General features: G+C 40.3%; 1 protein-coding gene across 1 annotated transcript in view; it reads left to right on the top strand.

Moving 5' to 3' along the window:
- kif1aa (kinesin family member 1Aa) overlaps window positions 1–12587 on the top strand; it is a gene marked incomplete at its 3' end in the record, with an annotated part of 149219 nt that overhangs the window by 120418 nt on the left and 16214 nt on the right. The window contains exons 38-45 of the mRNA XM_079460586.1: window positions 7752–7866; window positions 8103–8236; window positions 8325–8386; window positions 8465–8610; window positions 8725–8895; window positions 11198–11269; window positions 11495–11592; window positions 11765–11893. Of these exons, the coding sequence (XP_079316712.1) occupies window positions 7752–7866; window positions 8103–8236; window positions 8325–8386; window positions 8465–8610; window positions 8725–8895; window positions 11198–11269; window positions 11495–11592; window positions 11765–11893 (927 nt within the window). The remainder of the gene's footprint in view (window positions 1–7751; window positions 7867–8102; window positions 8237–8324; window positions 8387–8464; window positions 8611–8724; window positions 8896–11197; window positions 11270–11494; window positions 11593–11764; window positions 11894–12587) is intronic.

Genomic DNA, 12587 nt, shown 5'->3' with positions numbered 1-12587 from the left:
GATCCCAGAAACTTTACCTACTGGCGTCCTCATTCCAATTACCATCTGGTCACATTACAGTGTAACAGTTTACACTTGCCTGTTAGTATGCTTGTTCTGTGTGCTAACTCTCTAAGTCTAAGTATTAACTATTTTTCAAATTCGGTGAATTACGGCTTCCTCTCCTATTATTGCTACATGCACTGCATGCCATATGTTTATCTTAGCCTTCGCATCCAAACTTTATTCAAAGATAGTAAGTGTAAAGCGGCCATAGAAAATACTTTGAATATGAATTGAGCACATCATTTGGTTCCGGTCGAAGATCCCCTGCAGCAGGGAAACTTTGAGATTGTGAGAATGCGCAGTCACAAGTCAAAACATCACTAAACAATCCCAATCACAGTCTTGAACAGGTTTGCCCCACCCAGCGATGCACAGACTGAGAAACCTGCTGAAAGTGCCCTAGTTATTGGTGATTCTATTGTTCAGAACGTTTACTGGGAGCCAGAACCCCTGACATCAAATAAAATTTAAATGTGTAACACAACTTTTAATCATATACACAAACAATAAAACAAACTTAAAATGTCGACATCTCCCTCGCGGTCGACTGCTGGCCACACCAACAAAATAAACCAGAAGATATATCCAGGCCTGGTAGTCTCACACCTTCCCTGTTGCCACTCCTCCGTGAGATATGTGAGACCAGGGCACGCGCAGTTCCCTCACGGCTCTCGTCCTGCCCTGCTCACCACAGTCAAGGATTAGGTTTAATTATTTTTAAAACATTAAAACTCTGTCAGTTCTTTGCCATGATTTCATTACATTTACATTTATTCATTTGGCAGACGCTTTTATCCAAAGCGACTTACAAGTAGTTTTCTGCAGTGGCACATTATATTTGTCATGAAATTAAAGACATGCGCAAAAACAGGTGAAAGAAGCATGATTCTATTCGGCAGGTGTTCTTATAAACAGACTGAGCCAGGGAACTACTTTAACCTTTCACCATAAGTAGCCAATATGGGAAATTCGAAATAAAATGATTTATTTTTGCTGAACGTTCTATGATTTTCATCATGTATTCTTTAATAACAGAATATGCTCACTGTGGTTAAAAAAACCTTAGCCTAGTGTAATTCCTATTTGTTATTACAAAAAAGTAGGCATTTTCCCAAAAATGTTAGATTACTTGACCTGCTATGCTAAACATACCAAGTAATATTAGAACGTGCTCCTACAGTAGTTATAGTAGTCATTAAAATGATTTGTAATTATCCATAATAATTTGCCACTTATTCACATTTTCTTTATGTTGTGAGTAATAAAGAATGGCATTTCTCGCGTGCGATTCTCATTGCACTTAGAATGCGCTTTACACAATGCCTTTTATGCAGTTGGTCGGAGGCAAAATGCTTTGAAAAGTTAAAAGTCCTTGTGTTTTTTTACTTTTCCCTTGAGACATTAATTAATCCATCGGGTTTGTATGGATTACTGAAGTTATGGCTGTGTGCTGTTTGATCCTTCATCTTTGAGGAACCATGAACTTCTAGCATTCTAGAGTATTTAAATGTAAATTGTTGCGATTGTATATTGCCATAAATTGTACTCTTTCTGTCGTTAATAATTATTTTTGAACTTGAGAACCCTATCTCTGATTGTACTTTTAAAATGCCAATGAACTTATGCCCCGTGCATATGGGTATAAATGGAAGTTGGTGTGTGCCCAATCATTCACCTTTTGATCTTCGGAATCTGCGAGGCATTTAATGCTGAGCATTATCTCTCTACTGGACTTTCTACGACACAGAGCAGCAGACTCGTCCCCTTGGCGTTTCGGTAGCGGACCTAGGTGTCAATTAGAGCAAATTTCCTTAAAGGGAACCCAGTGTATAGATATATGCATTGTAATAGCCTTAAACTACTAGCATTTGTCGTTAGAAACACATCAAATATTTTAAATTCTTAAAAAAAGTAAATGTAATACTAATTTTAACCTAAGGAGGCCGACATGTTTTTTTCGATGACGTGAAATGGTTGGACACACAGCTAGGCTGCAAAACCAAACACAGACACACTAATCAAACTCCATTATGGCCAAGACCACTGGTAATCTCCCTCGATCTGGGGCTCCATGCAAGAGCTCACCCTGTGGGGTCAAAATGATCACAAGTACGGTGAGCAAAAATCCCAGAATCACACGGGGGACCTAGTGAATGACCTGCAGAGAGCTGGAACCAAAGAAACAAAGGCTACCATCAGTAACACACTACACCGCCAGGGACTCAAATCCTGCAGTGTCAGACGTAACCCCCTGCTTAAGCCAGTACATGTCCGGGGCCGTCTGAAGTTTGCTAGAGAGCATTTTGATTATCCAGAAGAGGATTGGGAGAATGTCATATGGTCAGATGAAACCAAAATAGAACTTTTTGGTAAAAACTCAACTTGTCATGTTTGGAAGAGAAAGAATGCTGAGTTGCATCCAAAGAACACCATACCTACTGTGAAGCTTGGAGTTGGAAACAACTTCTCATTCTGTCACTCATAGTTGAAGCTTTCCATATACAGTGGGGCAAAAAAAGTGTGTACAGGTTTAGGTTGCAACCATTTGACATCACAGATTTTTACGCAAAAAGGCACCCTCAAAGTAAAAAAAATTCTATGTTTATGAATACTTTGGGGAGACGTTGAGGGAGCACATTGAATGTCTGATTGAGATCGTCCCGGAAATGAATGTCCCGCAGGGACACCACCCACTGCTGACTCCAGAGCAGGAGGCATCAGGCAAGTTGCAACATCTGCCATGAGCGAACGCCACCTGACGGTTGACATATGCTGGGGCTTGTTCCGAATGAGAGGCAGGGGCCTCTACATCGCAAGGCATGCTGTCAGCAACTCCAGGCAATTGGAAACTAACAAAAACAATCCAAGGTTTTTATTTAGCACAGTTACAGTTAAAAAATAGTAAAAACTCAACCTCCAAGTCTGTCCTATGAATTTGCACCAACCATCGCTCCAAAAGAAAGGCTACAGCGTTTTTCACCTATAAAACAGGAAGATTTAATTAAACTAAAGCAAGTTGTAGGTTTAGATGTTGCAATAAGACCCCATACCAACTAAATTATTAAAAGAGTTACTACCTGTTGCAGTTGAGCCCATTTATAACATTATCAACTCGTCAATTAATCTTAGCCATGTCCCAGGACCCTTTAAGATGGCCGTCATTAAGCCTCTAATCAAGAAACCAAACTTAGATCCAAATGAACTAGGAAACTATAGACCGATTTCAAATCTCCCATACCTGTCTAAAATACTAGAAAAAGTAGTGTCCACTCAGTTGTGCTCTTTCTTACAAAATAATGACATACACGAAAAATTCCAGTCAGGCTTTAGACCGCATAGTAGCACTGAAACTGCGCTCGTTAAAATTACAAACGACCTGCTCATAGCATCAGATAAAGGTAACATCTCACACCTAGTCCTGCTTGACCTTAGTGCTGCGTTTGATACCGTAGACCAGGGGTCGGCAACCCAAAATGTTGAAAGAGCCATATTGGACAAAAAAAAATAAAAAACAGCTGTCTGGAGCCGCAAAAAATTAAAAGCCTTATATAAGCCTTATAATGAACGCAACACATGCTGTAAGTGTCTATATTAGCTTTATTACCCCCCTAGTATCAAAATGATAAGTAGGCTACAAATACATAATGAGCATTCATGATTAAATGTTTATTTTCCCCTGCATCGCATCCTGGAGAGAATGACGCACCACGTGACTACTCTGCTGTACGATGGTGCTTTAGGTTTAACTTCCATTATAATTTTAATGTATTATGTTTCGTTGCATTGATGAAATTAAAGAAATACAATAAAGAAATCAGATTTTTTATGTCATTTTTACTTTAGGATTCGGAAAAACAACAAAATGTGCAACGTGCATATGCATCGTGTAATTTCAGACATCCCCATGGATATAAAATGCAGTCCTCTTCAATCCTCAATAATACAATACAATCCTCTTCCCCCAAACTATATACTGACAAAAATCAGTATCATCTGTGAACTGAACGTTTTCCCACGCTTTATTATCTCCCGGGTTGCAACAAAACTAGCAGCAGTAGTGGAGTTTGGAGATGCAATCCACTTCTTAAATTTATCTTTGCGCTCCTCTAATTTTCCACATTGGCAATGAAAGCAAATGATTTGGTCCAAGAACTGTTGAATCATCTGTTCTCCTCAACTATCTTTCTATTTTTCCCCTTGGGATCCATGACACACCCGCCGGTTTGTTCGTGTGTCTGTCAGCCACCGGTCTGGCATCACGCGCGCCGCCGCCGATCTGACAGAAACGCGTGTCGTAGTATATGACGTAAATCTTCGTTGACAGAAATGTTGAAATTAAATATTATACACATTTTTACAACGTTGAAAAACTTTAAGAATGTTTGTCATGTTTTTCCTCCTACAGAAATTATATTTAAATTTTCATATTTTTGAAAAAGCTCTAGGGAGCCACTAGGGCGGCGCTTAAGAGCCGCATGCGGCTCTAGAGCCGCGGGTTGCCGACCCCTGCCGTAGACCATAACATACTTCTAGATCGCTACACAATTATACCTGTATTGAGGGACAGGCACTACAATGGTTCAGATCTTACTTGTCAGACAGACATCAATTTGTCCATTTAATGGAATCATCAAATCTTGGGCAAGTAAATTATGGATTACCTCAGGGATCGGTTCTGGGACCCGTGCTGTTTTCCATATACATGCTGCCCCTCGGAAACATTATTAAAAAACATGGAATTAGCTTCCATTGCTATGAAGATGATACTTGGCTATACATCTCATCAAGACCAGATGATTCCTCCCAGCTATCCAAATTGGCAGAGTGCATTGAAGATATAAAACATTGGATGACCTGTAATTTCCTTCGTTTAAATTAAAATAAAACAGAAATATTACTTATAGGACCAATAACACGCAAACCGAATATCTCTGATAATAAACTGCAAGTTGAAGGATTTACTGTTACTCCAACAAATACAGTAAAAGATCTAGGCATTATATTAGACAGCAACCTGTCATTTCGAAATCACATCTCAAATGTCACAAGAAATGTTGCCAAATTACAAAATATTCTTTGTGTTGCTGACGCGGAGAAGCTTATTCATGCATTTATGACCTCAAGACTTGACTACTGTAATGCGCTACTTAGTAGTTGTCCTGCATCATCAATAAACAAACTACGGTTAGTTCAGAATGCAGCTGCCAGAGTTCTAACCAGGTCCAGAAAATACCATCACATAACCCCAATTTTATCATCCCTTCACTGGCTACCCATTAAGTATCGTATTGACTTTAAAGTTATTTTAATCACTTATAAAGCCTTAAAGGGTTTAGCCCCTACCTACCTAACAGAGCTTCTATCACACTACAAGCCATCACGCTCTCTAATTTTCGCCCAATTTAAATCTAGATGGAAGACACATCTTTTCAGCCGAGCATTCACTTAATGCTACATATGCTAAATAAACCACCGGGAAACTGCTGACATTAGATATTATTTACTAGGTGTTTTAATAACAAGTTAAAATAATCATGTACTGTGTTTTACCTTTTTTGTGTTTTTAGTTTTTTCCCCCTGTAAAGCTGCTTTGGAACAATGCAAATTGTGAAAAGCGCTATATAAATAAAATTGAATAAGCCTCGCAGGTTTTGATTAACAAAAAAGGTGAATGAATGGGCATGCCGCACAAGTCGGCGGCCATTTCAAAGTATAATCAGAGATGATAGGTTCTCAAGTCAAACTCCATTTTGTCAGTCTCAACACAAAGTCGCGAGACCGACAGAAAGGGAACTCATTTACATTTATTCATTTGGCAGATGCTTTTTTCCAAAGTGACTTACAAGTAGGAGAGCATATAACATTTTGTCAACACACTAAACAGTACCGAAAAAATATTAAAGCTTAATCCAGAAACAATGCTCATCCAGAAACAAACTCAAGCATCTTCAGTTTGCCAGACACTGCTGAAATGTTCAATTCAATTAAATTCAATTGAAATGTCAAAAGGTATCAGGTTCTATGGTCAGATGAATCCCAAATAGAGCTTTTTGGCAATAAACACAATTGGCGCATACAGAGCCATATGGAAAAGTACCTCATGCCCTCAGTTAAATATGGTGGTGGGACTTAAATGTGATCTGGGATGACCCAACACATGGTTAAAACTTACATATTACAGATTTTGATACTGTATGAAAGCTGGGTTCAAGCCCTTTCCATATTGGTTTTTAATAGTTTCAAGGCTCATACCTTTTATGAAACAAAAGTCATGGCTGTTTTTCAGGAACATAATTTGGAGAAAAACAGGTTTAAAGTTTAAAATTAATTGATTTTTCACAGCTCTGCTGGCATTAAACATCAGATAGGTTATAGAATAGCCTCATAATTTAATGAAAAAACATCAGATTTCTTAACCCTTATCTGCCATTATCGGAGAGCGACTCGGAGCTGCTACCTTGACCATGGGAGGCAGCACAAAGAAAATAAGTTTTCCTTTCACAAAACTGTGTTGTATTTGTAATGGTTTGTTTTTAATGGGAGCATATGTTTTTTCTTTATATTTTGAGCAAAATGTTAAAAAGTAAAGACAATTTTCACTGCCTTCAGATGAAGGGAGGTAGACATAAATTATAGTCAAGTCGCTGAACTTTTTATTCTTTTCATGGTTGATTGGATGCAATACACCAATCGCACCCTTGTACTTTGTGTTATTTAATTGAACAGCATGTAACCGAGTACTATAACAGAACACAAGAGCGCTTAAAGGACATATGGACGGATCGCTTATTGCTCCCTGAATTCTTTGTAAGTCGCTTTGAATAAAAGCATCTGCTAAATGTAAATGTAACTGCTAAAATAATAATGAAAAGTTATGCATCTCAGCTGTCTTGAGATTCTATCATTAATTCTTTCTTTTCCACTCAAAGCATTTCCTTGGGAATTTATCCTATGTACGAGCTTAATCATCTAGTAATTCTCTGCTAATTTTCATGTCTTAGTTTCATAAATTCATTTTCGTTTTTGTTATAACATCATTGTTTTGCACATCACTGTGGGTTGTAATTAATATAATATCCTAAAGATAAAAGTGCTTTGTTGCATGCATTTATATTTTCTCTGTTCCATTAGAAACACTTATGTTTACATTTTTCACTTTTTAATATGATCTATTTTATCAGTATTAACGTGGTCAAACTTACGTTATGCATTATTAGCTTATGTAGTAGTGACCAAAAGTGATGTCCGGGGACATATTTGTATAGTATTTGCAGTGTAGATTAAACAATTTCGCACGAAGCAAGCTACAAACTACCATTAAAAATGGATTTAAATCAAATATACTGTGAACAAAACAGTATCAAAAAAGCTCAAAAGGAATTATGGCATACATTAACTAAAAATGTTATCAGTTATTAATATTTGTTAATGATTATTTGAACCCATTCCTCCTGGCTTTGACTAAATAAGCTTTCTCATGTGTTCTGTGCGACTTGTCAAGGCTCCTTCTTGAAGCCAAGCTTAAGTTTACACTCCTTTTTTATATCTAAATATAACACCGTTTGCCACGTTTGGACATCACTTTTGGCCACTGCTCTATCTTTTGAAGTCTTCCAGGGTTTCTCTTCCTGTCAATTTTCTTCCTGAGAATACACCTTGGTCTTCATTACAAAAAAAGTAACTGAAGACCATCTTCTACCCTATAGAACATTCTACCATTTTGAGGCAGCTTGGGATTCTTCCATGCACAACTCTTTGCTGCTTAACCGCGTCACTCCTAATGGAGACAAAATCTACATGACTCTGTCGGCCTACCTGGAGGTAATCAAGACCATCCAGTCATTTCCTTTAGATTTGAGGAAATTCTTTTGGGGAGATTTGCAGGTGTAGTTGGTTTAGATTGTAGTATACTAAACAGAGGGTTTATAACAGCCTAACCCATTGCATATGTGAAAAGGAGAAACTGCTTTGTAGCTGTAATGATGTTTCTTTTTCTTTATCAAACCATAGTTATTTTAACACTATTGGAAAAGCTCACAATGGTTTATATATCTCAGATGGAGAACTGCACACAACCCACAGTGCTTACTAAAGACTTATGCATGGTGTTCTACTCACGAGATGCCAAGCTCCCTGCATCTAGCTCCATCAAAAACCTCTTCAGCAGTGCCAGTTTGAGGCCATCTGAAGGGTATGTTTTTTTATTTTTACATTACTGCACTAGTGACTTGTACCTTCAAGTTGTAATTTTTTTATGTTTTTCTCTTTTTCTCTGCAAGAAACCGAGTGACCGGTGTATATGAGCTTAATCTGTGCCACATTGATGATGGTGGCAGCCCAGGTAAGACAGTACTGGAAACTTTGTTATATTGGACAGTTTATATTTTAAGGGAATTTTAAATGATGCCTGAATGTGCAGGGATGCAGAGACGGCGTAGAAGGGTGCTGGACACGTCAGTGGCGTATGTGCAAGGGGAGGAGAACCTGGCTGGCTGGAGGCCCCGTAGTGACAGCCTCATCCTGGACCATCAGTGGGAATTGGAGAAACTGAGCCTTCTGCGGGAGGTGAGAACAGCCATTCATTTTCATTATCACACATGAACAATACTGTGTCTAAGCTGTGTTGTTGGTTGCAAATTTTCTTGAAGATCTTACATATTGCCCTCTGTGGTATGATAGGTGGAGAAAACCAGGCACTATCTTCTCCTCAGAGAGAAGCTGGAGTCCACCCTGATGCTGGGCCAGGAGTCGCTGCTAACCTGCGAAAGTGAGGCTCTAACTGAGTCCTCTTCCCCCTTCCCCCTACTTCCTGACACACACAATGAGAGACAAAGGGAGCTGACTGCCAGGGTGAATAAGCAACTAACTACAGGCTTACCAAAAGAGGAAATGTTTTTATATTAAAATCTTATTACTGTGATTCCCAGAAACGAATACCAGGAGCAATACTTAAAGGGATAGTTCACCCAAAATGGAAAAATCTTTAATCATTTTCATTCCAAACCTGTTAGCCTTTGTTTTTTTCTGCACAACACCAAAGAAGATATTTTGAAGAAAGTTGGTAACCACACATCATGGACCCATTTGACTGTATGGAAACAAAACATCTCGGTTACGGATGTAACCTCGGTTCCATGGGAACGAGATGTTGTACCGAGACAATAGGACTTGAGAACCTATCATCAGTATACTTTGAAAAGGCCAATGAACTTGTCGACAACCATGAAGACTGTTCCAAAGTTTAGGAGCTAAATAGGAAAAGGATCTGCCGCCTGCACTTGATCTTGAAAATCTAGGTATTACCAACTGACCTGACGCCTGAGAGCGTAGTACACGTGATGGACTGTAATACGTGAGAAGTTCACTCAAGTAGTGAGGAGCTAAACCATGCAGGGCTTTATAGGTAATAAGGAAGATTTTAAAGTTAAAGTTAATGCGATGCTTTATAGGTAACTAGGCACCGTGACATGCTGGGGAGCTGTGACCAGGCCCCCAGACATCGTAACGGAGTAACTAGTGGGGAGATCTGCTTCATTGCCCTGTGGGGTGGAGGTTCTGTGGTGGGCAGCACGGCTGTCCTGCCAGAGTCAGGGCCCTGGGGGGGGGGCGAGCGGGTCTGCTGACTTACCTGCCTTAAGTCTTTGCTGCCAAATGCACCATCGCATGGAGAGTGCGGAGGGCCTGAGAAGGGCCGGCTTGATGTGGGACCTGGCAAGAATTGTGCGGCTCGACAGCAATCGTGTGGTTGCAGCTGTGCCCGATGTCGTGGGTCTCCCCGGCTGGCTCCTGCCATGGCCGCTTCCTGGGCTGCTGGCAGGGAGTTGATGTCCTCCATTGAAATCTCCATGTGCGGGGGGGGGCACCTGAGGGGGGGCACCTTAGCCGGGGGCGGATGTACGGAGGGGCAGGGCTGCTGGGATGCAGACGCTGTCCAGGACCTTGACCTCCGTCTGCTACTTCGTCGAAAGACTCGAAAGTGGTCTGTGAGAGCGAGGTCTGTGAGCCTTGTGCCACTAGAGCATTCTCTACCTGGGGTACAGACATAGCCCTTAGCTGCTCCAGAGTCGAGGAAACGCGCCGTTGACAGTTTTCGTGAGCTCTTCATGCACTGCCGGGAAACTGGCACCGGGGTTCCGTGTCCAGGTACCAGGAGTCCGGCCGTGATGCTTATGGCGGTCCAGGCAAGCACTGCTGACATCTCCACGTCTGCCTCATCCTGGGCTCAACCCGCCGTAGATGCAGGGAGTCCTCAGCGTCTAATTTCAGGAAATCGCTACCCGATGTTGCAAGCCGTGGATCCGCTATGGGACTGTCTGGCGACGCCGATAGGAGCCAGGTTTGGTGAGCGGGATGGGGCCTGGCGGTCCGCGGCAATGCTGCGACAGAGTTATGCCCATCAGGACTCCCATATCACCACCGCTGCTCACTGCCGCATCTGGTTTGTTTGCCGCTGTTGGGCAGGAAGCTAACGGTGTAGTTCGTGTCCAAAACAAACACGGCCAGCCGTGACCCCAATGCAGTTACCACGAACGCTACTTCAGCATTCCGAAGACCCAAACATGTGACGCAGGTATTTTGCCTGTCTGGCTTGAGGATGGTGCAGTTGCACCCAAGACTACAGTGGCGAGACATGCCTGGCGACATGTTCATGTTGCAGGAGAATTTGCTCTTTTAGAAAATTGCTCTTTGAAGACACCTCTGACCAGCTACTGAAACGCCCAGACAAGTTCCCCTGCTCTGCGTTGTAGATCCAGTAGGAAGAATCGCAGATCGTTTATTGCGCATAACCCTCGCAGGTTCCAAAGAACAAAAAAGGTGAATGAATGGGCATGCCATCTTCCCTTTTATAACCGTATGGACGGGGTGGAGTCCATTCGCCAAGTTCATTGGCCTTTTCAAAGAATAATCACGAGATCAAACCCCATTCTGTCAGTCTCGACTCAACTTTGAAAGACCGACAGAAAGGGAACCACAGTCCTGAACATATGTTCTTAAGGGTTCCACCAAAGATGCAACACAGGATAACAGAATTTGTATTTTGGGTTGAACTAAGACTTTGCTTTGTGAAATTCTAAACAAAAATATGTTTTTTTTTCAGTTCCTTTTTAATTACCTTAAAGAGGACTTTGTTGTCATATTCTTGCCCCAACAGTGTCTGCGATTACTTTACCACACCTTCAACAGGGATTACAGCAATGTGTTTGTTAGTGCCAGCAAGAGCAAGGTGAAGATGTTAAAAAGAATGTTGTACAATAAATGATTTTCAAATTTCTCCGTTTTTTTTTCTGACAGACATGATTGGTACATACAAGTTTTTTTTACAGCTGTTTACACTTAAACAGAATTGTGCATCAGCAACACAAAATGTTTTTATTTTTTGTGAGTCACTTGTCAATCTGGGCATGTCTGTTGTTTTATGTGTTTAACGACCTGTTTTGGTGTGTTTTAGTTGAGTGAGATGTCATTAACTCTTCTGAAAGAGTCACTGGGTGCTGAGAGCACACTAACACCCTCCTCCACATGTCCTTCACTCCTAGAGGAACTCAGGTCAGTATTTTGTGACTGCTGTCTGGTTATAAAAGAATAACCAAATGCTTCAAGTCAAACAAATTTCTGCAGCCTGAAGCATTTGCAAAATTAAGTGCTGTTTTCAAGCAAGCTTTTGGAAAACTGTTTAAGATAACAATGGTTACATTAACTAACTACTCTTTTGTAATAGACCTCCAACACATCGATCACGTGCTGTCAGTCCCAACCCTGATGCCGAAACAGATGGCAAGAAGTCTCCTTCAGAGTCCAGACCAAGAACCCACACTTTTGTCCCAGACATTCATGAAATACGTATCAGGTGAAAATCTGACCTATAAAATACTGTTAATAGTTGTAGTCAGTAGTACAAACATGTTTTCAATTTAACATTGTTAAAGGACCAGTTCATCCCAGAAATTTAATTGGCCTATATTTTACTCACCCTCAAGCCGTCACAGGTGTATATTATACATTTATTAATTTGGCAGATGCTTCTATCCAAAGCGACAAGTAGAAGAGCATATAAATATTTTGTCAACACACTAAACAGCACCGTTTCTTTATAAGGCCATGCTACTAGGAGTATTAAAGCGGGGTAAGCAAGGGAGAGAATGAATTTTTTGCACAAGAAATGGGAACGCTAAAGCTAATTATTTTAAAGATTGTCTTTCTCAGGATTTTCATAATCTCAAGTAGTTTTAGAATCAGTTGAAAACACTTTTTAATAAAACAAATCAAAGTTTTAAAAAACATTCATTTAAATAATCACACTAATACTGAACCTACACTTACTGCCCAAGCCTTCTACCAGTATTTTACCTCTATTTGTGGCTCACAGTCTTTTGATTATCATACTGTTACTTGTTCTCCAAATCCCATTACACTTTAAGGAAAATTTGCCTACTGATGTTTTTTAATATTCTAATTGATTAAAAAAATTACAGTAGTGGTAGCCCTGATGGCCAGGAACCTAAATTAGTTAAAATAGCTTCTCATTTTCTAATGTATCCTAT

This window comes from Barbatula barbatula, assembly GCF_947034865.1.
Source record: "Barbatula barbatula genome assembly, chromosome: 7".
Lineage (NCBI taxonomy): Eukaryota > Metazoa > Chordata > Actinopteri > Cypriniformes > Nemacheilidae > Barbatula > Barbatula barbatula.
This window is presented reverse-complemented; position numbering and strand designations above follow the sequence as displayed.